Source organism: Podarcis liolepis, assembly GCF_965112155.1.
Source record: "Podarcis liolepis genome assembly, chromosome: 1".
NCBI lineage: Eukaryota > Metazoa > Chordata > Lepidosauria > Squamata > Lacertidae > Podarcis > Podarcis liolepis.
The window spans coordinates 73,990,656-74,016,971 of record NC_139554.1 but is presented as its reverse complement, the minus strand read 5'-3'; the positions used below and the strand labels follow the sequence as shown (position 1 = coordinate 74,016,971).

Genomic DNA, 26,316 nt, shown 5'->3' with positions numbered 1-26,316 from the left:
TTTTTCTACCTGCAATTCTTGCTCCCCATTTTTTGAGCAAGTGTGCAAATTGTGGTCACTGGTGTAGGTCCCACACATATACAGGAGTTCATACAGCTGAGATTTCAATGCAACCCTTGCTAAGTTGCAACTCTGTGGGCTTTCATCTGCTCCCATCAGTGATTCTGTGGCAGAATACATCTTCTCTGCTTTACAGAAGGGTCATGAGATTTGGGCAGCAAATGGCTTGAATGCATGCTGTGTTCCTCTAGTTCCCATGCAAAATCTGTTTTCTAAGTAATTGTGTCCTGAGTAATTTGGAATGCTTTGGTTACCCACTTAACATAGGGAAGGAACTGCTTATCTTCTGTCTCAGAACCAAACTAGGCACTCACATGGTGACTAAATATGCATGGACTGGTTTATAAAGCAGGAATGGTTTTGTTTGTTTGTTTTTAATTTAAATGGAGTGGGGTGGACTTCTAGGGCTGGAGTCAATCTTGGGAGAACATTTTCAGACAGTGTAGTTCAGGGAGACAAGAGTGAGTGGCTTTCACTTCCTCTAGAGATGGATGAATTTGTCAATTTTGGGTTCTCAGTTTCTCATCATTCAGTTCTAAATTTAAGCCCTTGTAAAAATTAATCAGCATTTTAATGCAGATTTCTCTTAATATACACTTTTTTCTGCAATGCAATTTCTCCTAATATAATGCTTTTTGTATGTTCATTTGCAAGAATATCTGCATTTTAGGCACTTTGCCCTAGTATGTGCATCTTTCTACACATTACTTGGCTGGAGAATTTCATTGCAAAATTTGGAGAAGTGCAGGTGTTGAAGCGTGATTCTGTTTCAGTTCATGCATTGTTGTGGAAAATGAGTATTGGATAGTTTTGCCTTTAACCTGAACTGAATCATTTTTTTTCTCCCTTCCCTAAGTTCCTCTTTCCATGCATTGATAGAAAATAAACTCCACCCATCCAGCTTTATAACCAAATCAGTGTTCACATGTTTAATAAACACAGACACAAAAGTCTGGTTTGGCCCTCAGTTAGCATCAAAACAGAGATTTGGAAGTCTCCATCCATAGATACGCACTTGTCTGACATTTTCTTTAGCCTTTCTTCACTGCTTTCTTTCTTCTTTGTTTCCAGATTTGCCAGGTAGTTTTCTTTTTGTAGCATCTCCCACATTATGATTTTTTGATCCAGACCTCCTGGCAGATCTCTTTCTATAGTAAAAGAAACAAAACATCACAATGTGATTAAGTATGAGGGTTGGGGAATGCCAACCTGTGGGATAGAAGAAAGGAAGATCAGAGCCTAGTGAATCAGATTTTCCATGCAAAAAATTAATGCTGTTCATTTATACTTAGTTCAAGGCGATGAGCTAAAAAATCTTGAATATGTCATAAAGGTTTGTGTTCACTCCTAGAGCTCCTTCACATGCACACTTGATATAACTGGAGCTGTGAGAGGTAATAGCTCCCATCATCTACAGTATTAGAATGGATCCATGAGACCACTGCAAATAAAAGCATTCCCCCTTTCTTTAATACTCAAAATCAAACTTCTGGAATGCTAAAAAAATATTAAATTATTAAAGACAGAGCTGTAGTTTCTAACGCTGAGTGCTATCTTCTTCAGTAATCTGTATCCTTTAAAAAATATTAGTAACTCGACATTAATTATTTAGAAAGAACATTTAATTGCTATTGCGCAAAATTGATTTTTTTGAAAGCAGCTTTAGTCAGAAGTGAGCAGAACTATTGTATCAGTTCACATTGCTTAAAAGGTAATGTTTTTTAATGGAGGCAGTGCACATACTCGTTTGAGAATCATCCTGCATGTGTGGACCCTCAGATTGTGCTTGAACATCTTACCATTACCTCTCTACAGCTTACCCAGATGCTCTTTTTTGTGCTCTGTCTTTTTAAAGATCCGTCTAAGAAACAGCTTAATGTGGTCAATAATGATGAAGGGAGGGGCAAACGCAGGTCGGCCGTGGTATTCCACAATCAAGTTGTAACGCTGAAATTTCCAGAAGATGTCTGCATTTCCCTGAACCACCTGAAAAGTGTAACTTGAACAGGGAGGGGGGAGAATCACATCAATAAAATCTCATGTTTATTTCTTTAAGCCATCTACATACCGCTTAATCACCAAAGTTTCTAACGATGCACATTGTGACAAAAATATATGGTAGGATAAAATCAAGCAAAAATGAGTCCAAGACAGAAAACTTCCCCCATGATACCCTGCTGATGCTGGAATAGAAAGGTTTTTGGCAAGAATATGAAGCTCAGCAAGGAGGTGCCTGGTTTAATCTCAGCCAGGAAGGAGTTCCACAGAATTGCTTCCAAAATACAGAATGCACAGCTTCTGGTGTATATAAGCAGTTCATCTGAGCCATGATGGAACATTAACAGAGACTCTTCCAAAGATCCCAGTAACTGGGCAGGGACATAAGGAGGAGTCTGAAGCAACAAAGAACTATCTCCCAATGCTGCATGAACCAGCTCTTAAAAATAATAATAATTCCACAACCATTATTTAGGGGCTTTTAAAGTAGCGTTTTTCCAAATGTGTTGCGTACCTACATTTACAGTTGGAAACAGCTCATTTAAAGCACCTGTAGATTACTTTAGCCTGTATTTAATGCTTTTGTTTTTGGTTGGCTGTCACTCAGCTTTACAATAGGCAAGACTTTGACTTTTATTCCACCATATACACACATGGGGAGGTACAAAATGTGTGCAGTCTTATTAAGATTATAAAATGTGCCAATTTAAAGTATTTAAGGTTTGGATTGGATCCAGACTTGCCTTTTCATATATGGAAGGTTTTCTTCCCTTTGTGGGAGGGGCCAAGATGCTGTGGGGCTCCCCTGCTGGGTTTCCCCACTCCAGCCCTCAGAGCCAGCTGCCAGAGCAGGTTTTCAGGGAGGGGAAATGATGGACCATAGAAGAAATGTGGAACTGGTGAAAATGTCCTCCTTCAGCAGGAAAGTCCCCTTCAGGAAAGTTCCATAGGTGTTCTACCCATAGGTTGCCTGAACCCATTGTCTTCAGATGTATTAAAATCTTTACAGAGTAATAGTGTTGATGTTTATCCATACTGGGCCCTGACGTATTAGACCCTTTATATACACGTAGCGAAGAGAAAGCTTCCCCTCTCCCACCTGTTCTAAATAATTTGTGTATATTTAATTGACTTCTGCAGTAGAAATGAAGATATTGCTTTCTTTGTCATGTTCTGGCTATAGTTGGAAAAAGCAATTACGTTTTCCAGCCCATTCTGAAGTAAATCAGCTGAAACCCATTTTAAATGGCTTGTGAATCACACTGACTGTATTAACAACTCTCCTGCTGAGAAAGTTGGGCGCCTCTAAGTTCCAATGAAATCAATGGCAATTAAGCACATCATTTAATATGCCAATGGGGCTCTGGTGTTTTTCTGGATTGCACTCGTTATGTGCAAAATGAAGACAGTCATCAATGACTGTCCATGTCTATGCTGTTGTTGTTCGTACATTTAACCAGCGATTGTTGTATGCGCTTCCCTCTTTTTATAACAGGCAGGAAAAAAGATACTTGCCTGAACATGGCAATCAAGAGATTCATAAGCAGTACATTTGTAACCAGCAGGAAAATGACTAAGAGGACTATGACAAGCCAGTTGGCATAGGCATTTGGGCACGACGATGCATTATCGGTCAGGTTTGCCATTGGGCTCGGTGTGCAATTTTCAAAGTTCATGCGAGATGCTGTAATGGATTGAAAACAAAGCAATTGTCACTTTGGGAAGCTACTGATTGTTAGACCTGTTAATTGCTGAGGCTGTTCTCTTTCTGCTGTGCAGATAAGCAAAAAAAAATTTTGTTTTGTTTTTTGCAATTTCACAGCTTAAGTACCATGAGGTGTGCTTGATTTTGCATTGTTGCATAATTAGAATAATGGATTACCTTAACAATTAGCAGAACAAGCATTACAAATATAGTTGACACACACACACATATTCAGTGACAGAAATGACATATCTCTATAATGCAAATCTCTTATTATTTTTACTATTATTAATTATTCGTCCTTCACCCTAAAGTCCCAGGGTGGGTTACAACATTAAAATACAATATTAAAACAGTTTAAAGCAAAAGGAGAGGGGAGTTCACGACATGTGGCAGCATTAGGTTTGAGAACAAAATTTGTTTAAAATAGCCTGGCCTCCTTGGCCTTGAACATCAGTGTAATGTGCAGAAATCAGAAGGCGGAACTTTTCCGACTAGAGGTAAACATTTCCACCCGCCGCTGTGCACTCATAAAGGCAAATCTACAGTACTGCTCAGCTTTAGTGGGAACACTATTATCATTAATATTTATTAAATCTTGCCCATGGGAACCCAAAGCATCTTACAAGCAAACAAACAAAAACCCACATTAAAACCAAGGAAGAAAAGAAATACATTAAAAACATCCCACCCACTACTAAAAGGCCACAGGTAGTTAAAGGCCAAAGGTCTGGTTATAGAGAAAAGTTTTTGCCCGGTACCTAAAGATACATAATGATGGCACTAGGTGAGCCTCCCTGGGGAGAGCATTCCACAAATGAGGAGCCAGTACAGAAAAGGCCCATTCTTGTGTTGCCACCCTCCAGATTTATTGTGGAGGGGAGCACACAAAGAAGGGCCTCAGATGGTGATCTCGGGAACATTTGTGGAACAAGAGTACAGCAGTGCTTGGGGGCCATGCTAATTGTAGAAACGATGCCATGGTTGCTTTCTCTTGTCATCCAAGTCTAAAACAACAGCAACAATAGGTCTTTTAATTCCTTAACCTTACAATCTATTTCATCCAGCGGAATCTGTCCAAATATGTGGAGATAGGGGCGGTAGAGCACCCTTCTGAAGATCCATTCTGCTCGACTGTCATCAGGATGGAGCAAGGCTTGTGTGGTCACGCCATAGGCAATGAGCCATACACTCAGGAAAAAAAGGAAGAAGAAAACATCCTTCATCTGTAAAAGGAATACACAGTCTGAAACCAAGACATAGATTAGGAATGTACAAAGGAGATAATTAAGGGACTGAGATTGACTTCTTGACAGGACTTCTCATTTCTTTATGGAACCAGGGCCCAGGCCTCTAGGGAGGGCAATTTTGTGCTACATGTGTGCCATAATGATACAGTGAACTGTCAATTAAATGGTAGGAAGTCATACCAAACTGCTCCCAAGCAGTTGAGCAAGGTTTCTTTCTTGCTGTTTAATTCAGTCCATGTCATTAGAGTACTTTATTACTATTACAGGCATGGGGAACCTCCCCCAGCAGGATTTCAGTGTGTCTTTGAGAATGTGCAGAGTGCCTTCCACGTTTCACTGTGTAATCACAAGTCCATGCACACACTCATGGTTGCTTGACCACTTACATTCCACTCAGGTAAAGACTACATGCCCTACATGCAGACTTCACTATACCCTCCAACATTTCTCCGATGAAAATAGTGCTACCCAGAAGGCCTGTGTTTGTTCCTTTGGTTTAGGAAATACTGTACATCATTGGTTTTCATGTCCATGTGAAATCTTGTACTTACCATTCTCTCCACAATGATGATCTTTGGGCCCAGTTGCTTATGGATGGCAAAAATATGAATCAGTCTGAGAGTAAACACCATAAAATCAATAGCAAGTACTGTGCGGCCATCTTGAAAGGTTGAATTAAACATTCTGGGGTTAAAAGAGAAAATATGAGTCGACTCCCTTAGATCTATTTCATTAACTTTGCTTATGGAACACTGTATATCATACATACATGGTACCACACACATGAAGCTCTCAAAACCACAAACCTGCAGGTAACTCCAACAATGAAGAAAAAGATGGCCACCATATCACACTTGTTCCAATTATCTTCTACGTACAACTTGATTTTTTTCATTAAATTCATATCTTCATCAGTGAAAAAGCTCTGTAAGTTAACAGCATTTATCATTTAGTATAATGTTACACACTTCCATGTCCCATCATTAACTTAGCATTCCAAAAGTAATTTGAATTAGAAATGTCAACAAGAATGTTGTTGTGTTGAGTGAAATTACCTTTACTTCATGGCTCTATAGATCTTAATAGCTAACAATACATCTTTAATGGGCACCGATGGCTGGTGGGGACTTAGCTGTAGCACAAGCTGCTTGCTTGAGCAAATGGTAGAGGGAAACAATTTGACTGATAGAACGTGGCCAGCAAAGGAGGAAGAAGATTTTGGTCGTGCACAAATGTGTCTATTGCACATGTGAATTCCCAGCCTCAACCTGTAAGATCTAGCTGGGTAGCTGAGAGCCATAATGTAGGTTACCCACCTGTCGGATTTCTTCCAAGACCAACGTAAAAACCCAAAAGTAAAGTACAATCTCCTGGATGGATGGGCCCTTTGGTGGGGGTGGTTTAAAATCCACTAAGAGGACATAGGCAAACAGAAGGAGGAAGGCAAAGTACATGATAACATTCCCCATAAATACTGTGACAGGAGCAGTCCAGAATTTTTTCCACTGTGTAAACACAAATGTTGCACATGCTATATTTTCAGAAGCAATTTGGGTTTCTAACTGGGCGTCTCCCCTGAAAAAAAGAGAAAGAAAATACTGTTTTGTTTGCATTTCTGAGCAGTGGTCTGTAAAGCAATTTTATAGCTTGATTGTCAGATTCACAGGCTAAGGCAGCAGTCCTATGCTCAACTGCCTGGGAGTAAGCCCCATAGAATTCAATTGAATTTACTTCTGAATAGATATGTATACAATTGAACTGTGATTGTCATCAGTTTCCAGTTTCCTGTCCAAGGAGATCCTGAAAATTCTCTTTCCCCAGACTGTTCAATAAACATTAAGGGTGGTAGTCAACTGAGTTTTACTTAGAGTAGACCCTTTGAAATTAATGAGCATGCCCAAGGGCCATTAATTTCAATGGGCCTACTTTCAGTAAAACTTAGCTGACTACCATCCTTAGTTACTAGAGTGTAGCTATTGAGACAACGTGCTGCTATTGTATTTTGTTATTTAAACTTCTACAGCTCCAAACTCCCAATAGAGGAAATTAATATGTAATGTTTATTTATTCTCTGTCTCATCAAAGCAAGAATAATATTCAATACAACTTTGGAAAGACAAGTTAATGAAATCCTGGCTTTGTTGAAATTAACTCTGCATCTCCCATTGACTCCAGTGATAGACTAAACTATCCCCCCCCCAAGAGACTCATACAACTTTATACTGTATTATTTCATGTGATCCATCTATCAAGTACACTACACAATGGCTCCACTTGCGTGGGAATAATCTGTCAACTAAATGATTACAAGTTGATTTTGCATATCTGTGGAAAGTGGTTTTCTATGATCTGCACTAAACTGCCCGTCAGTTATCATACTGCAGAGCATAACTATTCTTTATCTCTAGCATTTTTAACCCCGCTCCAGCTGATGATGATATCTGTAGCGTGGTTTGTAGTTCAGTAAAAAAGGAGACTCTGCACTCAGGCTTACAGGCTTGCAATCTGAGGCACCAGATCTTAAAGTTAGCCCAGCTAGGATGGATTTTTTTAATTTTAAGATCCTCAAGGCAATTTCTCAATCTTGGTTGAGGGCTGCAAGTGCACAGCTGCTGCTAGAGTATTGATAAATATCCTTATAATGTTCAAGATATTATAATGTTCTTATAGGGCCAAGTACTGTGCATGGTCATCCCATCCCTGTCTGCTCTCGCCCCCCTCTCCCATTTTTAAAGTCATGTTCTCTGTACACACCAGAAAGGAGACAAGGATTTCTTCACTTGATGCACATTACCAGATTTGTTTCCTCATACCAGCACCCACTGCCCCGCTTCAACTCCTATTCAATTAAGCTTTCATCTTAACATGGATGTCTCAAATGTACACACCTCAGCTTAACAGCGGCTTACATTTTCAAATCAGGTGGAAAGGCTTGTGGCTACATGTGGTACAGGATACATGTCTTGTGTACATGGCTTCAGACACTAGCAGCAGGAATCAAAGGTAAGATGTGCACAGCCTTAACTTGTGGTTTTGCCTACCCACCTCTGTGTACCTCAGTTTAATCTCCAAGAAATGTTCTCTTTCGTTACTCTGTTTTGAAGCTTCCAAATAACATTACATTGCAATCTTACCTATCTACTTCCTTGGGGAAAAGCAATGTCCTTTCAGAATCCGGGCTGTCAAGGTCTTTGCATGATTCTGGCTCCTGGGCTGATTGTGTTTCCTCACTGCAAAGGAATTGATTTACTGAAAGATATTGGAAAGCAGTTTTTCACTCCTGAGGTGAGGGGAGACTTTCAGTGCTGAGCTAAGCTTGATACATCAAGGTAAGGTAGCATCAACCACTTGCAATTGTCCTTTGGTCATTGGGGAGGGGGCGGGGGAGAGCAGGGTCATGCGCACCATACCTGCTCCTGATCTCCACATGTTCAACTGAAGATCACTACAGAGGCTATATTAGGATCTCTCTCTAGGTGTTCCTTTGGTTCCCCTCCACATAAACTCAAAGAAGGATTTCTGTGATTTTCTGGCTCTCACTTATCATAGAGATGATTCTCCTCCACCCCGTAAGATGGAGTTTAAAGTGCTAAAAAGGGGCAGAGATTCTGTGGCTCTCCATATGTTGTTGGACTACAACTCCCATCATCCCTGCCCATTGGCCATGTTGCCTGGCACTAATCCGAGTCATGATCCATCAACATCTGGAGGGCTACAGTTTCCTCATCCCTGGGAGAAATGAATAAAATGCAATGTATTTCTCTAACATTTAGAAGTGACAGTTGACTACTTTGTATGAATTTCTGATTTGAATGCTGTAATATTTAGGAAGGTTGGCTTTCCAGTAAGACACAAAATTATCCTACTGGAAAGCCTGTCCCCTTAGTTTCATTTAAATACTTCTGATATAGTTAATAGATACTAACTAAACTGAATCTACTCAGAGGCAGAGACATGGGAGACCTTACACATAATCCAGTTAAAACTCCAGCCTAGTGTCATAAATGTGTCTTTCCTTCATTCGTTTTGGTTTAAGTGAGTTTGTGGATCAGACTGAAATAGGTTCTAGAATCTAGATATTTACAAAAGAGAAGGAGATGAGGCCAGGAGCTGATAGACATTGATAGATGAGAATGTACAAGCAATTGAGATAATGTCTGGTCTGGCACCTAGTATGCTGTTAAGAGTGAAAAACAGACACTGATAGCCTAAGAATCTGCACAAAGTATCCATCATTCTTCCATTTGGGCAGAATAATCATACTTCTGAGATATGGGATTTGAAAACAGTTGCCACCTTTTTTCTCTATGGTAGAGACTGAAAAAGTAGCATGACATGCAGATATTAAACTGGTGCAACTTCCTACATGATCACATCTGCATTCAAGGAAGAGATTTAAAGGGTGCTTACAGTGTTTTCCACAGTGTCTACACTATGCCAGTCTACTTCTGCTCCCAATTTAATCTGGGTTTACTCTTTCTGTGGAAAACCCAATACTTCTTTTTAAAACTGCTGCCAGTGAGCAGCTTGTGATACCTGAATAACCTGTTTGCAGTATTCAGGCCTGTCTGGGAGAACCCTCACTAGCTGAACTTCTGCTTCTCATTCTGCTTTCAGATTAAAGAAGGAAATTTTTCTGTCACCACTATTTGTTGTCAAATACTACCTGATTCCCACTCTTCTTCCCATGCAAAAGGTCCCTATGGTTCTTACCTGAATGATATCAAATTTGTATAGATCAGGAAAGGGCACCCAAATCCACAGATCAGCTTCAGGATTGGGGTGGATGTTGACATATCTCCCCACCAAATCTTTGTTAGAAAAGCCTGGAATTTAGGACAAAGGATGCAGCGTTGACACAATACAATGAGTATACAAGTAAATACCACTACCCAGATATCGTTGGACTAAAACTCCAATCAACCCCTGCCAGCAAGGCAAGTGGCCAGGGGTCCAACAACATCTGAAGAACTACAGGTTCCCCACCCCTTATTGAACATAATACCAGAAGAAAAACCAGAATTCCAATGACACCCTTAAATTAGAAAATTTTCTTGGGCCACGCTTAACTTCCGGTTTCATTGACTCAGAGGAGGATATTCATCTCACTCTCTTGTTCCCAACTTTGAATCAGCATTGGTAACAACTTTTGAAGAGGACCACCCTTGGATTTTACTCACCTGCACCCCATCGTGAGCAAAGAAAGACTTGGTATCTGCTTCTGTAGCCAAGTGGAGACAAGTTGTTTTGCTCCAGTACCGGTTCCTCCTCACCAACAAAGCAAAAGCTCGGTCTTCACTATTGTGGTAGCATTCGCTGAACAATTCTACCACGGGTCAGGGGGCGGGGGGGAATAGGGGTGCAGGTGCAAGAAAAGAGAATGATACATAGAGAAAGCTAGGCATATTCATATGTATGTGTTTTAAGCACTAGAAAAAAAGATACAGAAAAAAACGAGAGAATCCTTATATGCGTTTGTCTTGTTTATACAACTGTCAGTTCCGCTTTAACTGCAGAGATGCATTTGGAACGTGATGGTTTTGATACTTTGTGACCCCCACCCTCCACAGACCCTCTAAGATTGGCCATTTCCATATTGGCAATTACTGTCAAAAATGAAACGAGAAAAACAGCATGATATCCAAACAGCATGGGTTACAGTTATTAGCCTATGTGACACAGAGCAGAGGAATGCACACAGCTGAAGAAAAGAAAGGCAGCTGGCGGCATTTCCTGGAAGAGTCCCAGACTGAGAGAGTGAGAGAAAGCAGATAGAGGGGATAGCTTCGAGGCCAAGGAAGAGTGGAGAGGCTGCAAAAGGAAGAGGCTGGGAGGAAGGAAATAAGGGCATGGAGGATGGTGACAGAGGGGAAAGCGAGTGGGAAGCTATAATGCAGAAGGGGAGGAAGAGAAGTAGTAGGTGTTGGTCAAGAAAGTCTGGGGGCCAAGTAGCCTCCAGTGGTCGCCTTCAGGGAGTTGAGATAGGATTTCATAAGGCAGGGAACCTATACTAAAGGAATCCCTGGAGTGGAGGGGGAGAAAGAGAAAGAGTTTATGCTTTGCTTTTTGAAGTTTCCTAGCTTGTATTAACACAAAGGGAAGTGATGGATGGAAAACGAAGGGCCCTGTGTGAGGGGCAAGGGGATAGAGGATCTCCCAGGGTGGGAGGCTGGGTGGAACAGGGTGGGGAGATGGAGATGATATTTTTATTTCAATGAATGTGAATCCCGAATGCTAAACTGAAAGAAGCATTCACTGCAAAACCCTAAATGTTAAAGACTCTGCTCTTTTGTACCGCATTCAATGCAGTGACTAACATTGGGAGGTACAACATCTTAAACCTGGCTAGTTGTTTGAGGTCTGAAATTTGTCTGGATACCTCCCCCCCCCCAAAAAAAAATCACTTTTGCACACTTCTGTGTTTCTTGCTTTATTTTAAGAAGGAAGTTCTCAAAGTATCTACATTCCACTCTGAACAATAGCAGGAAATAATGCACATCTTGTGAGAGGGGTTTCGTTTTTTGTGAGGGGCTGAAAGAATGCAGAGGAAACAGCAGTGACTAGGCCAGAGGTTGGAGAGAACAGATGGGCAGCTACCCTGACTCCTACTCAAAAAGCTGGAAAGGTCTAAAATGTCAGCCAATGTCTGTAGCACACACGTGGTGCATGCACGTAATGAGGGGGGGGGCATAACTCAGTATTAGAGCCCATGCCTGGCATGCAGATGATATATTCAACCCTTGGCATATCCCAATAAAAATATCACATAGGAGAAGATGGGAAAGACCCCGGAGAGCCAGGCAAGAGAGTAAATAGCCCTGGACTGTATCAGGGAAGGGAAACCTGTGGTTGTGTAGGTGTTCATAGAATTATCAGATCATGGAATTGTACAGTTGGAAAGAACCACAAGGATCATCTAGTCCAATCCCCTGCAATGCAGGTATTTTTTTGCCCAACGTAGGGCTTGAACTCACAACTTTGAAATTAAGCCTCATGCTTACCGACTGAGCTATCCAGAAGGAACATGTTGTTGGACTACAACTCCCATCATTCCTGACCACTGGCCAAGCTGGCTGGGGCTGATGGGATCTGGAGCCCAAGAATAACATCTAGAGGGCCAGAGGACTAGATGCACAAATAGTTTGTTCTGGTATAAGGCAGTTTCCATCCCAAGTGGGACAACTGATATAGCTCATCATCTCCAGTCACCAGCTGTCTAATCTCAGGCAGGGGCACTTGGAGGAGTAACACCTTGGATAATATTACAGTCCAGACAGGTTCAGCTGGAAGGAGGTGGTCCTTTAGACACCCTGGCGCCAACCAGCACTTTGGATTATATCTGGAAATTTACAGATAGCAATTAATGCCATAGGCCAGGAGCCAGCTTTGCCTGCTGAACAGCAGCTTGAAGGGGGAGAAGGCAGAGTGGTTCCACCTGCAACTGATCAGCCTTCAAGGACTCAGAGGAGAAGGCAATGATGAGAGCCAGCTGGCTTCAGCCTCCTTAAGCAGAACTTCCAGCAGCACTCAGTTGCTGGTAACGATTGTAGTCCTGGCCCTACCTTGCTGCTTCCTGCTTGTCTTGACCCTTGACCCCAATGATCATTGGATTCCATGATCCCTGGACCGTCTGACCACATGGATTGCTGTTCACCTGACCCTAGGACTTTGGACACTGACTCTGCCTCCAGGCAAGTACACCTCTGAGACTCTTCTTGTTGGCTGGCCTCCCAATCCACTAAGCTCTGCCCGTTGTTGCTCAGCAATGAGACTACGATAATTAAGCTCTTTTAGAAGTGGCAAGAGATGTTCCCAGTGGTGCCTGTCTGTCAGTAGTCTGTCACTAGCTGAAGTTTTTGAGAAGAACCCCATGCACAGTCCACAGCCCATGCACAGTCCATCGCTATAATCAATCCCAGATGTTACTAGGGCTAGCAGTAATTTTGCAACCCCTATCCAGAAGGGGCTATCAACTAGCCCACGAAAGGCAAAAACTTGTGCCCTGATATTAATGTTGAGTGGTTTGTTTGACTGGTAGAGCTATGATCCAGTCAATTCTCATCAATGCATGCCATCTTTGTATCTTGCTCAGAGTTTTAATTACTTTGAGAGAAGACATTTGTCCGGCTCCATTGCAGAGATACTTTGCAGTCCCCGTCCCCCCCCCCCCCGTTCAGATACCCATTACAGGAAGGCAAAACTCAAATTGCCATTTGATGCTGTTAGGTCACCTCCAGACTGTAGGTACTTTGCAGAGGTTCAAGCAGTTTGGACAGTTAAAAGTGGGTGGAATCATTCTGGCCTCATCTGCACTAAACCTTTAAAGCTGCTACAATAAACGAGTGATTCCTTGCAAGCGTGGAACAAGGGTAATTCGGGACTTGTAAAAGTACATTTGGTCTGTTTGCTCAGACAAGTTTTAAATGGTTGACACTGTATACGCTTACCCACAGCAAGCTGCTCATATTTTGCCTCTTTCATTTTACGGACTACTTCAGCTTCTTTCTCCAGGTGGGACATCTCTCGGAGGATTTTGCAAGCTGCCAGGGCTGCAGCTACACCTTCCTGACCCTGGGGTGGGGAAACCATGTAAAATCACATCCGAATCTTAAGAGACGATTAAAAACAATAGCATCTCCTTGAGATGCCACCTGCCCTGTTTATTTTATATTTCCCAATGACTGAGCAGTAAGCACTATTACAAGAGTGGCTAGGGAAACCCGGAGTATAAATAATAAAATGATGATGATGAAGATATTACAACCGCATTGTGAATACTTCTGGAAGGGCAATCCCTTTAATCTGTTGCAGCAAAAAAACCCAAAACATCTTAAAAACCCAGACACTTATTATCGCATAAACTCCCCTGCCCCCAATTAGATCCCACTGCATTAAATAATGAAAAAGGTGCTTGCTGAAAAGGCAAAAAGCTTGTCCAAGGTAGCATAATAAGCAGCTCAAAAATGTTTTCCTCTTGAAATGAACACTTTTAACAATTAGTGCTATTTTGGTCTAGCAGATTGGGCCTAAATTTCTGGCTAGCCTTGAAGTCCCAGGGAGGCTGTGGGCCAAGGCACATCCTTTCAACATGGGAACAAACAGGATAAGGGATTTTTGCATTGTAAACAGTGTGATATGAATGAATATGAGAATGCAGAAAAGGTCAATGGGAGAAGAGTTCATGAGAGACAATGAGAATAACAGCAGGTGGAGGAGGAAGGTTGCAAGTAAGGAATGTCCTCACAAGTGAGGCTTAAAAAGCATTTTTTGAGGGGAGTGGCTTTGTTGTATTTGTTTCTGCCTTAAATTTGCTCATAATGTAAATGTGCATTCTTCTGGCCAATTCAGATTTTACATTAGAATTGCAAATGCACCCCCCCCAACACACACACACACTCTCTCTCTCTCTCTCTCTCTCACACACACACACACACACACACACACACACAAACACACTGATTGACAACTTTCAGGCGTTTATAGAAGTGGTTTAAATCACTTAAAGATTATTTAAGTCTAACATGGGAAACACCCCAACAATCAGGGGCGTAGCGTGGGGGGTGCAGGGGGGGCCGGCCGCACCGGGCGCAACATCTGGGGGTTAGGATTAGGGGGCGCAAATCCACGGGTTAGGGGGCGCAAATTACTTGCCTTGCCCCGGGTGCTGACAACCCACACTACGCCACTGCCAACAATTTAGTTGATTCAGCTACATTTTCCTTCTAAGTGATGTGAAAAGCAAATTTGTATTGGGGGCTTCTCACAATAAATGCTTTCCTGCCCAAAAGAAACCCGTGAAGGTGAATTCTTCAAAGCACTGTATTACTCCCATCTAGTGCTATGTGGGGTGTCGGTTTGGTGTTTTTTTTGCCATGCCTGAGGACCCTGCCTTAGGCAGTTATTTAGAATGCCTGGGGGGAGTGGGGGTGGTTTTTGTTTTTAAAGAGACAGTTGCTGCCCAGAATGGACTCTCAAAGGTAGGCTCTCTGGATTCTTGGTGGGCTGGATTATTGCCCCATGCTTTCTAAGTACTATACAGGCTGTATAGCTGTTGGTTAGAGTGTGGCTATCTCATTGCTGCCATCAATATCAATGTATTTAGGGTGCCATTTTGGAAAGGGGGGGTATGGAAAGGAATAGTTGGTTGGTTGTAAGTTGCTTTGGGTTTCCCTGGGCATGATAAAATGGCTAACAAATTTAATAAATAACAGTTCAGTGGAGACCCACGCCCCCGAAAAACAGGTTGTATTCATGGTGTTAAATAGTTTTTTGTATGAGTGGAATGACTTCCGCTCGCGCAACTGAACTTCCCCCTCTCTTCTTCCCCCTAATCTGCTCTGGCAGTTCCCCCAACCCTCCAGAACAGATCTGGAGACGGTAAGGGGGCCGTAAAGGAAAGTCCCATTGCACAAGCAGAAGTTTATCTGCCCACACTGAGTTGAGTATCACCCTTGGACTTTAGGTTTCCCAGAATTGTAAATAGAGAATTGGCATCAATGAACATTTTGACAATGTGATGAAACAAAGGGTTTCTGTTCCTTCTGCCTCAGTAAATTTAGGCTGTCTTTGCCTGTGGTTCACGTAATGCAGGCATGCCCAAGCTCTGCGGTGGGCAACCCCTTTCAGGAGTCAATAATCCAAAAGCTATAGCACACTCTGCATAGAGGCTTCCCTTTTATGAGAGGAAACAATGTGTTTATTCCTTTATGCCTTAGTTGTGGGGAAGCAGAAATGTCAGGTTTCCTGCTTGGTCCACCACAGGTTGACCCCTCCCTTTCCAGTAAGGTTTCTGATTGTTTCATCCAACCTGGTATCCAGGGATTGTGCCTGGTCCCAGATACAATGGCTTAATAGCAAATTACCCCCTTTACCCCGAGAAGGTCCGGGCGTTAATTCCTAGCATCTCCATTTAAAAGGAGCTTGCTGAAAGGCCTTTGCCCGACACCCTGGAAGGAATTAAGTCTGGTTTATTGTAAGGCAGCTCCATAGGATCAGACATCAGAAGCAAGGAAGGAGCCTCTCCAGGCATCAGTCTGCATCTGCTGTCTTGCAGTTTGTGGGCTATGGCATTAGGCAGGCAAGGTGCTTGCCAGGCCACACCTGGTACTGGTGGTCCTGCGGTTTGCATGAAGGCTGGGGTGGCACTATGGGGCATTTCCCCACTTCCCACTCCAATGTTGATATATATTTTGTAATTGCTCCTGCTGGCTGTTGTTTTATTATTGCTTTTGGATGTTGCAGCCTGCTCACAAAAATGTACAGTGGTACCTCTAGTTACATACTTAATTCATTCTGGAGGTCTGTACTTAACCTGAAACTGTTCTTAACCTGAAGCGCCACTTTAGCTAATGGGGCCTCCTGCTGCCACCATGCCGCCGGAGCACGATTTCTGTTCTCATCTTGAAGCAAAGTTCTTAACCTGAGGTAATATTTCTGGGTTAGCGGAGTCTGTAACCTGAAGCGTATGTAACCTGAAGCGAATGTAACCCAAGGTACCACTGTATCATAAAAGGCAGGAAATAAACAAAGCAATAATGATAGCCTCCATAGTAAAGAGTCCATTTTGAATTGCTGAAGGGGAGGTATCTAAGTTCACTCTCCCCACCAGTATCTTCTATTTGCCCCTCCAATAAAATACAGGTAAGTAGCTAAAATAAGCATTTGAAATCTGTAGCACTGCACTATGAAGCTTACCATCGCCCAGAAGTAGTACGCCATCTTGTGCCGGTTTTGAAGTACTGCCCATAAGAACAAATCTCTCCAAGGATTTTCGCTTTTCTGATTCATATCCAAAGGGCTCGGTACCCTTTTTGCACTTATCTTATCCTAAAGGAGCAAATAACTGTTATAATGCTGTTTATCTGGAACTTCCCTAAGTGGATCTTTCTATTTGCAGGCAAGCGTTATGATCCCAGCCATATCAAAACAATTTTCCAAAGTAAGAGAGACCTCCTGCTCTTGAGCAAACTCTTCACAAGGATCTTCTCCATGCCACAGCAATTAGCTACAGAGGGCATCAAAGCATGCTTAGAAGGATGTACAGCACACTGAACGGCCACCATCTATTGTGATGTACCAGATCATAGTCCGAATAAGTGGAACGGCATCCCCTGTTCCATGCACTGTAATATAGGAGAGGGGACATATCCTTTAAAATTAATTATGCTCTTCGAGTTAAGGAACATCTGGAAACATGTAGGCAACCTCTATCAATATGTTTTGTGTCCTTTTAGAAAGATAATGCATCTCTGAGTTTTCAGGCAAATTTTATGTTCCCCAATTGTCCGGATGAAACCACGGCATAGCACTTATATCTGTACCAGTTGCAAGCCCCCAAATGGCACCTCTGTCTGTGCTGAACGCAAAACCAGAGAGCTCCCAGCTCCCTTAAATAAGCCTCTTGGATTTTGTTTTTTTAGGGGTTTTTTTGGCAGTACCCTGAGATAATTTATTCACTGTCACTACTGAATTAAAGGCGCACTGTGTCCTGGAAACAAATGAATAGGTATGAGAACATCCTGTCTGAAAGACATTGGGCAAAGAAGCTGCAATTAGCCATATGACCCAGCTTTCTGTTATATCAGATTTTTATTTGGTTTTGGCAACAAGAGCACACTTTTCAGCAGACACTAATTAATGGTGGCTCATTAAAATTCAAGCAAGTCATCTCAAGGTCTAGCATGCAAAAGCTCGTACATAAATCAAGGCTCAACTGTTCAGTCCCTTTACTGCTTCCTTTATGCTGAGAGAGAGAGAAAAGTAAGCATTTTGATGCTTACATTTCCCAGTGAAAGCACCACATCAGTATCTGATTCCTGATTTAGGATTTTATACCCTCACTACCCCATGATGTATCTTTCAATACGGTCAAACAGGAGCATTCTGATTGCATTTTTGTCCTTTGGACAATACTCTAAGCCCTGGTCCAGAAGTCACGGTGTGATATTTTATCAATACATTGAAGAGGTAGTTTGCAGTTTGCTACACCATTTTATTAAAAAATAGTTTCTGTATATGCCCTAACATAGGAAAGGAGAAATGCATAGAAATCAACAAACAATACATGTGTGTAATGTGGAATTTTCATATTTACTAATAGCATCACATAAAAATATCCAATAGTTATCCATTACAGCCAGGCAAACGCAATCTAGGCAAAAACAATAACATTGGAGTTGCTATCTGGTGGGGAATACTGCAAACTCTAGACCAGGGATCGGGAACCTGTGCCCTTCCAGGTGGACTTTAACTCCCATCAGCCCTGGACAGCATGGCCAGGGGTCAGGGATGAAGTGAACCACCGTTTTTGAGAGCCATAGGTCGTCCTTCCCAGCCCTAGAAGGAAGAAAATTGTGAAAGTGGACAATGTCCAAGTTTCTGATGCCTCCCGCATTTTACAGGTGAAAGGCATATTGCCTTAAGGATTTCAATGACACATTCAGGCCATTTGACTTGTGAGGACAGCAGCTTATCATCTGTGACTTCTTGGACCTGAAAATAATGGAATTGGGTGGTATGCCAGTGGTTATATACTGGGTCCCAAAGGGCCATGCCTTGTGTTCAACACTCCCTATGTTTTTGAGAAACTTACGGCTTTCTTCTTGCTTCCAGATTTAGGGTCTTGGTAGAAACCTCTGCATGCATCGTGAAGGAAGTCCTTCAGCACCCTGGAAACCTCATGAAGAGTGAAGAGAGGGCAAGTGTCCATTGCTTCCTTGTGCTGTTGACCACTCATCCCTGCCAAGGTGAGTCTGCTTTCCTCATGTTTTTTAAGCAGAAGCGAATAGAGGAGGCACTTTGGCGAGATGGTACAGTAGAGTCTCTGAAGACGGCTGTAGGTCAGGAAGTCATACATGTTGGCCCCATTATCAATGAACAACTTGACAAATTCAGGCTTGTCATTCACCAGGGCATCCATCATCACTTCCTCTAGGTCACATGACTGAGTTTACAAGAAATGCAAAAGCAAAAAGAAATTCCATTGGAGTAGTTATTAGCGTTAGGAATTGTGACATTCTTGCCACATGCAAACCAGAGCAAGGCGGTCCATTGGACCAGACAGACAAAAACAAGGTAAAGAGAACTTTACATCCTGGCACATTTCAATCTGCCACAGCAAGCATACAAACCCTGTTAAATAGCTTCTGGACTGGACCAGTTTACCGTACAACAATTTTGCACCAAAGGAGCAATATGCATCAGATATGAACTTAGGCCCTTTTCAACTGTTCAACTTTTAGATTACTTCTTCAGGATTGGTGAAGAAGATTACTCATGGGCATAACTCAAAAACTTCATTCACCAGCAGATGCTAAAGTTACCAACTTTAGTATAAGCAACTCAAGCATGAAAAAAACCAAACAAACCCTACCTTCCACTCAACATCTCCATTGAATATTTCACTCTTGGCTATATCCACTCTGTTCCAGGCCACAGCCAGCTTCAGCTCATCCAGGTATTCTTGGGCTTCCTGACTATGACTTTTACAGGCTACCCATAAACATAAAATAAGAATACATTAATCATGTGCCTTTAGAATGGATTAACAGGTCAGTCCTATGCATATTTACTCAGAAATAAGTCTCACAAGTTCAATGGGGTTTGCTCTGAAGTATGTGTGCCTAGGACTGCAACCCCAAACTCTCAATAGTTAATAAAATAAAATAAAATAAAATAAAATAAAATAAAGCTTTCCTTTGAATCCTATTTTCTGAAAGTTTCAAGGTTGGTTTGTTTGTTTTAAAAAAATGTGTTCACTACATTTAAAGCATTACAATTCAATTAACCCAACTTAACTTGGGAAATGTCACTAAACAATGTAAATACGAAAAGTTAACCATCAATAGTCTGTCATTCATAAGCTTCTACCAGAGTGCGATTGTTTTTCATTGACTTTCTTATTTCATATGACTCCTTTTAAAGTTTAGGGAGAGAGTAAATATTTTCCAATTTCAGTGAGCCTTTAGTCTGCAGTGGTCTTATGACTTTACTATTGTTTTATTATTTTTTAATTGTTTGAAATAGAATTGTTTTGTATATTGGTGGTTTTATCCATGTTTTCCACCGTTTGAGTGTCTACAGGAAAAGAAATTTATAAAGAAATTAAATGAGGTAGTACTGGATTAGGGAGCCTTCTTTTTTTAAATAGACAACATATATTAAAAACATGTTACCTTTAACCAGTGCTTTCAAAATGACTGTATCCAGTTCTTCTGAACCTTCTTGTTCAAAGTTATGCACTGTTAAAAGCTGCTGCTGGACAAGAATGCTTTGGATCTAAAGAGATAAAGCAGTTTGGTGTTCCCCACTTCCATTATAGTAAAAATGGTGAAATCCAACAAAATCATTCTCAGAGTGAGCTCACTGACATCAATGGATGTAAATTACTTAAAACCTCTGCTTTCAATGCATCTGCTCTATGACTAACACTTGATATCACCCAAAATATACAGAATACTCAGGCCTTAGTTACAAATCATTTCATTCCTTACCAAGGGATAAGAGAGTCAGAACCAAAGCAAAGACCTTTGGGGGCCAGTTTTGCGCTCTCTCTCTCTCTCTCTCTCACACACACACACAGAGAGAGAGACACTACAAAGAAGAAGGAGAATCTATATATGAACGGTTGAGGGAGAGGAGACTGAGAAGAGATGTAATAGCCATATTCAAATATCTAAAGGGCTGTCACATGGAAGATGGAGCAAGCTTGTTTCCTCCTGCTCTGGAGGCTGGGACCTCAACCAGTGGATTCTAGTTATAAGAAAGGAGATTCCAACCAGGGCCATCTTACCCATAGGCGCTAAGGGTACAAGGCACCCGGGCGCCAGGCTCTCAGGTGTGCCAGACTGAGAGTCTGGGGCCCGAGAACTGAGTCCAGGGAAGAGCTCGCCAGTCGGTCAGAGTTCTGTGGTGGGCTCTCTACTGTGGGCGGCTCTGCACTGCGAGTTGGGGGGTGACTGAGCCAGCGAGATGCTGAGGCAGCCGGCTGGCTCCGCCCTCCTGCGTGCCTGGGACTGGGCAACCTGGGAGTGGGCACCAGGAAGATCTTTGCACCCCGGCGCCGCATATGCTTAAGACAGCCCTGATTCCAACTAAACAACAGGAAGAATGTTCTGACTGTAAGAGCTGTTTGATAATGAAACAGACTTCCACGAAAGGTGATGGACTTCCTTGAAGGTTTTCAAGTTGAGTGTGGATGGCCATCTGTCATGTTTAGGTTACGGTAGTTGAGACTGCTGCATTGCATGGAGTTGGATTAGATCACCCTCAAGGTCCCTTCCAACTCTACAGTTTTATGATCAAGCACTTGTATACAAAATCCTTAGAATTACAAAATGAAAAGGGAAAGAGAAGTACGGGGGTGGGGGGTTGGTCTCATTTAAGAAAGATTAAGGAGGTGAAAGAATGGCTGGAGTTTAGAAATGCCCAGGATGGATGACAATAGAGTGGATAGGTGTTTACTGCAAACTGCTCATAGTCTGTAAATGCATTTGATGACTACAAAATACCAAGAAGTCAATTTACCACCGCAGTCCACTGAAGAATGTCTGTCCCCAAGAAATCCTCTGTGGGGAATTTCTCTTTTAACTGTTTTTCTACCACCTGTGGCACAATTAAGTGTGGCTCATTCATAAGTGCAGCTAAGATGTCAGCTATGCCACCAGATCCAGCCAAGATGAGCCAGGGGGCAGAATTTTCCAGTCCCCTGCAAATTCGCTGTTAAAAAAACAATAAAAATGATGAGACCATACATGTTCAAATAACATGAAAATGCAATGTTATGCAAAGTTACCTTGCACAAACAAGCCCAGTTAGTTGTATGTATAGGACTGCTGCCTAAAGTGACATTCTCAGAAATAACTGAACCCCTATGTTGCATTTTGTTATCTAGATTGCTATCTTTGCAAAAGGTTTGTTGAATTAGCCTGATAGTGACCCCAGTAAGGTTACAATTCTTAGACTAGACTGTGACCCATTTCTCAAAGAAAATGTAAGAGATGGATCTTATTTTAATGAATTGTACAATAGCTTTTTTCTTTTTCAGTAGCTGGACAAGCACATGTGCTGAAGTGGTTTTGCATTCATAAAAAAATGTTGTCTTTAGCCATTGTTGAATAACATTTTCTAAGAACTACTTTCATGTGAAATGACACTCCAGGGTCATGGGCATTGCTCTGGCACTGGGAGAAAATGAAAATGGTGTCAGCACTGATGAGTCTAGTAATGCAGGCCCAGTTCTCCAGGGTCAGCAGTGCCACCAGGTTGCTCTTTCTGAACGACTGGCATAGCAGCAATGCCACTGACAAGGATGCCAGGCCCATGACACCGTTTTTGCCAGTGTCATTTGAATTTCCCCTTTCTGTATCACTGGCGCCACATTGTGGGGGAGAATGCAAATGGTGACAGTACATAGGAAGCTCATCTTATATCGAGTCAGATGATTGGTCCGTCTAGCTGAGTACTGTCTGCCATGATTGGCAGCAGCTCCCCGGGGCTCTGGGCAGGAGTCTTTCTCAGCATTTCTTGGAGATGCCATGAACTGAATCCAGCTGGTAAGTCCAGCTGCCAGGGCCCCACATTCCTTTCAGAGTTGGGCCCAAAACAAAATTCAAAACAAATTAAAGGGCTTCCCACAGCTGTCAAGAGCAGGGGGCCATGCTGGAACTGTAAGATGAACAATAGCTGGTTTTATTTCTTGGTTTCTGTAGCACAGTTTCCAGTCTGGCATCCATCTTTGAACAACTCCCAAGAAGATGGGCCTCGAGCATGTTCTGTTCCCGCTTTTTCTCAAAAACCCTTTTGCCTTTTGGTCACTAGCTGGCAACCACATAAACATACCTTACAAGGAACTCTGGCTCATACTCAGCTATAGCCTCATCCAGACTTCCACTTGCCCTGCTGCTTCTCACCTGGGAAACCCGATCTTTACCGCTGAACTGGAGAAAACATCAGTCGGGTTTTTGGTGGATTGACATTTGCTCCGATTCAGCGCTAAAGAGCGGGTTTTCTTGGGGAAAGAGATGGAGCAAACATAAAACTTCTTGGACCTATGCTTTCTAGGCATGGAACAAGCAGAAGGGTGGGCAATCCCTGTGCTGTGTGCTGGTGGTGCCTTCGTCTGCACCAAACAGAGGTGAATCTACCTAAGCCTGTTAAGCCGCCTTTAGCTTTTTGGACTTCAACATGGTGTCCAACTCCTTCTCTCCTTCCTCTCTTGTTTTATTAACTATCCAGCCTACAGATGAGTTCTAGAGAACTCAAAGGCTTGCTCACTATTTTGGAACATTTGAGTTACTCCCAATAAAAGTGCGGTCCCTCTGTGACTTTTGAATCTTTTTCTGTCACTTATCAGTAAAAAAAGCAGGCTTGGAGCCATTATTTTTCTTGGTCTACATTTCGTGTCTAGCACACTGTTCGGCTAAGTGTAAGGCACCTGAATATTTGCTTAAATAGCTTCCTCTCTTATTTAAACAAGATGATTAGCTCTTTACCTCGAGTATGTTCGGTCTTCCATTCACAAGCAAGCAGAGCACAGGGATTTCAATGCTGCCTGTTCCTAGATCAATAGAGGATTAAATATTAAAGTTAATAAAATCTATGCAGTTCTATTATCTCAGCTGTTCATTTGTTTCCCCCATCTGCAAGCATATCAACCCTGCTTCTCCCCGGCAAGGACAACAACAGGCTATGGTATATTTTTTATACATAGTTAAAAGATAATGACATAGTATGGGGATATCCATTGTAAGGTTATCCTATCCTACATTCAGCCACCAGAAATTGCATTGAATGCTATTAGCTTTCTGTGCTCTTCAGACTCCTTGCTGGATATTGTTTGGATATCTTAAGGGTGTTATATTAGAGGAGGATTTTGAACTGCCAGCTCACTTGTTAAAAGCAACCAAAATAGTGATTTGTCAAAAACAGAAAAGCCCTCTGTCACCCTCTACTGATTTTTGATTATCTAAAGCCTGGGAGACGGCAATGGGAGGGGTGAAATCTCCTCAGGCTTATGTGGTCAGACTGACAAATTTGATAAGAGTAAGGGAAGGCAAATGAAAATACAACTAATTTATTGGGAAATGGGGTCCATTTAATCTTTGCTGGGGTAATAAAAGGCAAGATAATATATATATATATATATATAATATCAGTAGTAGACTATTATAAATAATAATCCTATCATCTGTATTTAAACAAATGTCCTTGTAATTGCAAGGAACCCAAGTAATAAAATAATCTAGGTCTCATCTTTCCTTTTTCACGTCTGCCCACCTCCGTAGCCAGTGCGCTGTTCTGAAATGTGTTTCTCGAAGGTGAGACGTAGCCTTGTAGTCCCATCCGGCTCATTCGGATCCTTTTCATCCACCAAGATAAAATGAGAGTGGTGGTTGTCAAGAAAATATAGAGGACCTTGGGCACTGTGGTCAGATTTGTAGCTTATAAGGCTGTCATTCTAGGGAAAAGGAGAGATTGTTTTTTGTACGAAAACATTGGTCTGGTTCAAGCATAGTGGGAAACCATGGCTTCCCACGATGTGGATGAGCTGCAGCATGCATCAGGGTCACATGCTCACCCCTCTTCTCTATTGAGTGCCAGAGTAAAAGATTAGAAGCATCGCCTACAGTTTTCAACAAACCACAGTTCCCTATGACAACTGAACACAGAGACCTGCGGCTTGTTTAAATTGTAGCTTGTGCAGAAACCAGAACCACGGTTAGCTCCTCCCTTGTTCTCACTAACTAGAGTTTAAACAAACCACAGTTCCCTGAGTTGTCTGGTCTGAGGAAGGAGGTCTAACGGGCACTTCTGCATGTGTTCAGCTGCATGTGTTTAGGAGCTCCTGTGCGCAGAGGCGGAGCAGCCTGCTCCAGTACACATCGGAGGGGGAGTGGCGTGTGTCCTGGGGGGTGCACCGCCTACGGGGGGTGTGGCGCGAGTCCCAGCGGGTGCATAGCGAGTGGTGCGCAACCTGGGAGGTGCCAATTGGGGGTCGGCATTTTGTGTGCCCCCCCTTGGAATAGCACCCGGGGCAGACTGCCCCCCGCCTCCGCCTCGGAACACCCCTGCCTGTGCGATCAGGAACGTGCATTACCAGGGTTGTGGATCATGTAGACTTCAAAGCACATTCACCAGATAGTACAGTATAGGAAGGACAGGAGTTTGCATTCTCTGTTCAGGTATAAAGCTGTAAAGTCTTACCATTAACGCTCAAAAACTCATGATGTTTTTGTGCGCGCGCTATATAAATATATGTGCATGCATGGGAGTAAAATGGAAATCTATCCAACAAACTCTGAGAACTGATTTGTGACTTAGGGAGTCTGCACAGCACTATTCTGCCACCTGGTCAATGGGACCCAAGGGTTACAATTGTTTTCAGGCAAAACCTCTACATCCTTTCTCTGTTTTCCTCGGTGGAAAATATACCTTGGCATTATCCAGAAGTTCCCTGTGGCGAATTTTCCCCAGTGAAGTTATTCCTATCGCAACCACTTTTACTGTGGAGGAAGTACTTGCCAGCATGTGATCCCGAACCGCTTGCCCTATATGTTTTGTTATTCCAACACGCAAGGCACTGGTAAAGATCCATGCACCTGAAACAAAATTTTACAAGCGTAAGATGTTAAGGGCTTCCCAAACTTGGGTATTCAGGTTTTTGGATGACAATTCCCATCATGGTCCTGCTAGCTAGGGTTGAATTTTGGCAAAGTTCAAATCTCAGCTCAAATGCTCCGATGCCAGCACCATCCTATATTCCCTCTAAACTGGGGAGCCAGTGTGGTGTAGTGGTTAAGAGCGGTAGTCTCACAATCTGGGGAACCGGGTTCGCGTCTCCGCTCCTCCACATGCAGCTGCTGGGTGATCTTGGGTCAGTCACACTTCTTTGAAGTCTCTCAGCCCCACTCACCTCACAGAGTGTTTGTTGTGGGGGAGGAAGGGAAAGGAGAATGTTAGGCGCTTTGAGACTCCTTAAAGGGAGTGAAAGGAGGGATATCAAATCCAAACTCTTCTTCTTCTAAACTGACCTTAAACAATCTGTTAAGAATGGCTTGTGTTGGTGACATGCATGCTGCCAGGCTCACAAATCTGGGATGACAAATAAGTATATTCCAGGTTAACCTGCAGTTCAACCCCCCCCCCTCCCTTACACCAGGATGTACCCTCTCTTTCAATGGTTATTTCTCTATAGCTCAGGAGCGAAACATTGGATTAAATATATGCTTAAAAACAAGGGGAGATGTGACTCAAACAAATGATACTACTTATGCTTGAATCATGCCATGTTGATAATCTGATATT

At 42.5% G+C, this 26,316-nt stretch overlaps 1 protein-coding gene across 1 annotated transcript in view; it reads right to left on the bottom strand.

The window, feature by feature from the left end:
* TRPM5 (transient receptor potential cation channel subfamily M member 5) overlaps positions 1 to 26,316 on the bottom strand; it is a 44,894-nt gene that overhangs the window by 5,464 nt on the left and 13,114 nt on the right. The window contains exons 5-23 of the mRNA XM_083499223.1: positions 25,444 to 25,610; positions 24,289 to 24,469; positions 23,505 to 23,569; positions 21,538 to 21,729; positions 20,187 to 20,289; positions 19,385 to 19,503; positions 18,605 to 18,955; positions 16,708 to 16,839; positions 13,461 to 13,584; positions 10,194 to 10,339; positions 9,727 to 9,839; positions 8,148 to 8,243; positions 6,330 to 6,588; positions 5,820 to 5,938; positions 5,565 to 5,697; positions 4,815 to 4,989; positions 3,574 to 3,742; positions 1,881 to 2,059; positions 1,076 to 1,208 (exon numbers count right to left, since the gene is read on the bottom strand). Coding sequence (XP_083355349.1) covers positions 1,076 to 1,208; positions 1,881 to 2,059; positions 3,574 to 3,742; positions 4,815 to 4,989; positions 5,565 to 5,697; positions 5,820 to 5,938; positions 6,330 to 6,588; positions 8,148 to 8,243; positions 9,727 to 9,839; positions 10,194 to 10,339; positions 13,461 to 13,584; positions 16,708 to 16,839; positions 18,605 to 18,955; positions 19,385 to 19,503; positions 20,187 to 20,289; positions 21,538 to 21,729; positions 23,505 to 23,569; positions 24,289 to 24,469; positions 25,444 to 25,610 — 2,956 coding nt within the window. The remainder of the gene's footprint in view (positions 1 to 1,075; positions 1,209 to 1,880; positions 2,060 to 3,573; positions 3,743 to 4,814; positions 4,990 to 5,564; positions 5,698 to 5,819; positions 5,939 to 6,329; positions 6,589 to 8,147; positions 8,244 to 9,726; positions 9,840 to 10,193; positions 10,340 to 13,460; positions 13,585 to 16,707; positions 16,840 to 18,604; positions 18,956 to 19,384; positions 19,504 to 20,186; positions 20,290 to 21,537; positions 21,730 to 23,504; positions 23,570 to 24,288; positions 24,470 to 25,443; positions 25,611 to 26,316) is intronic.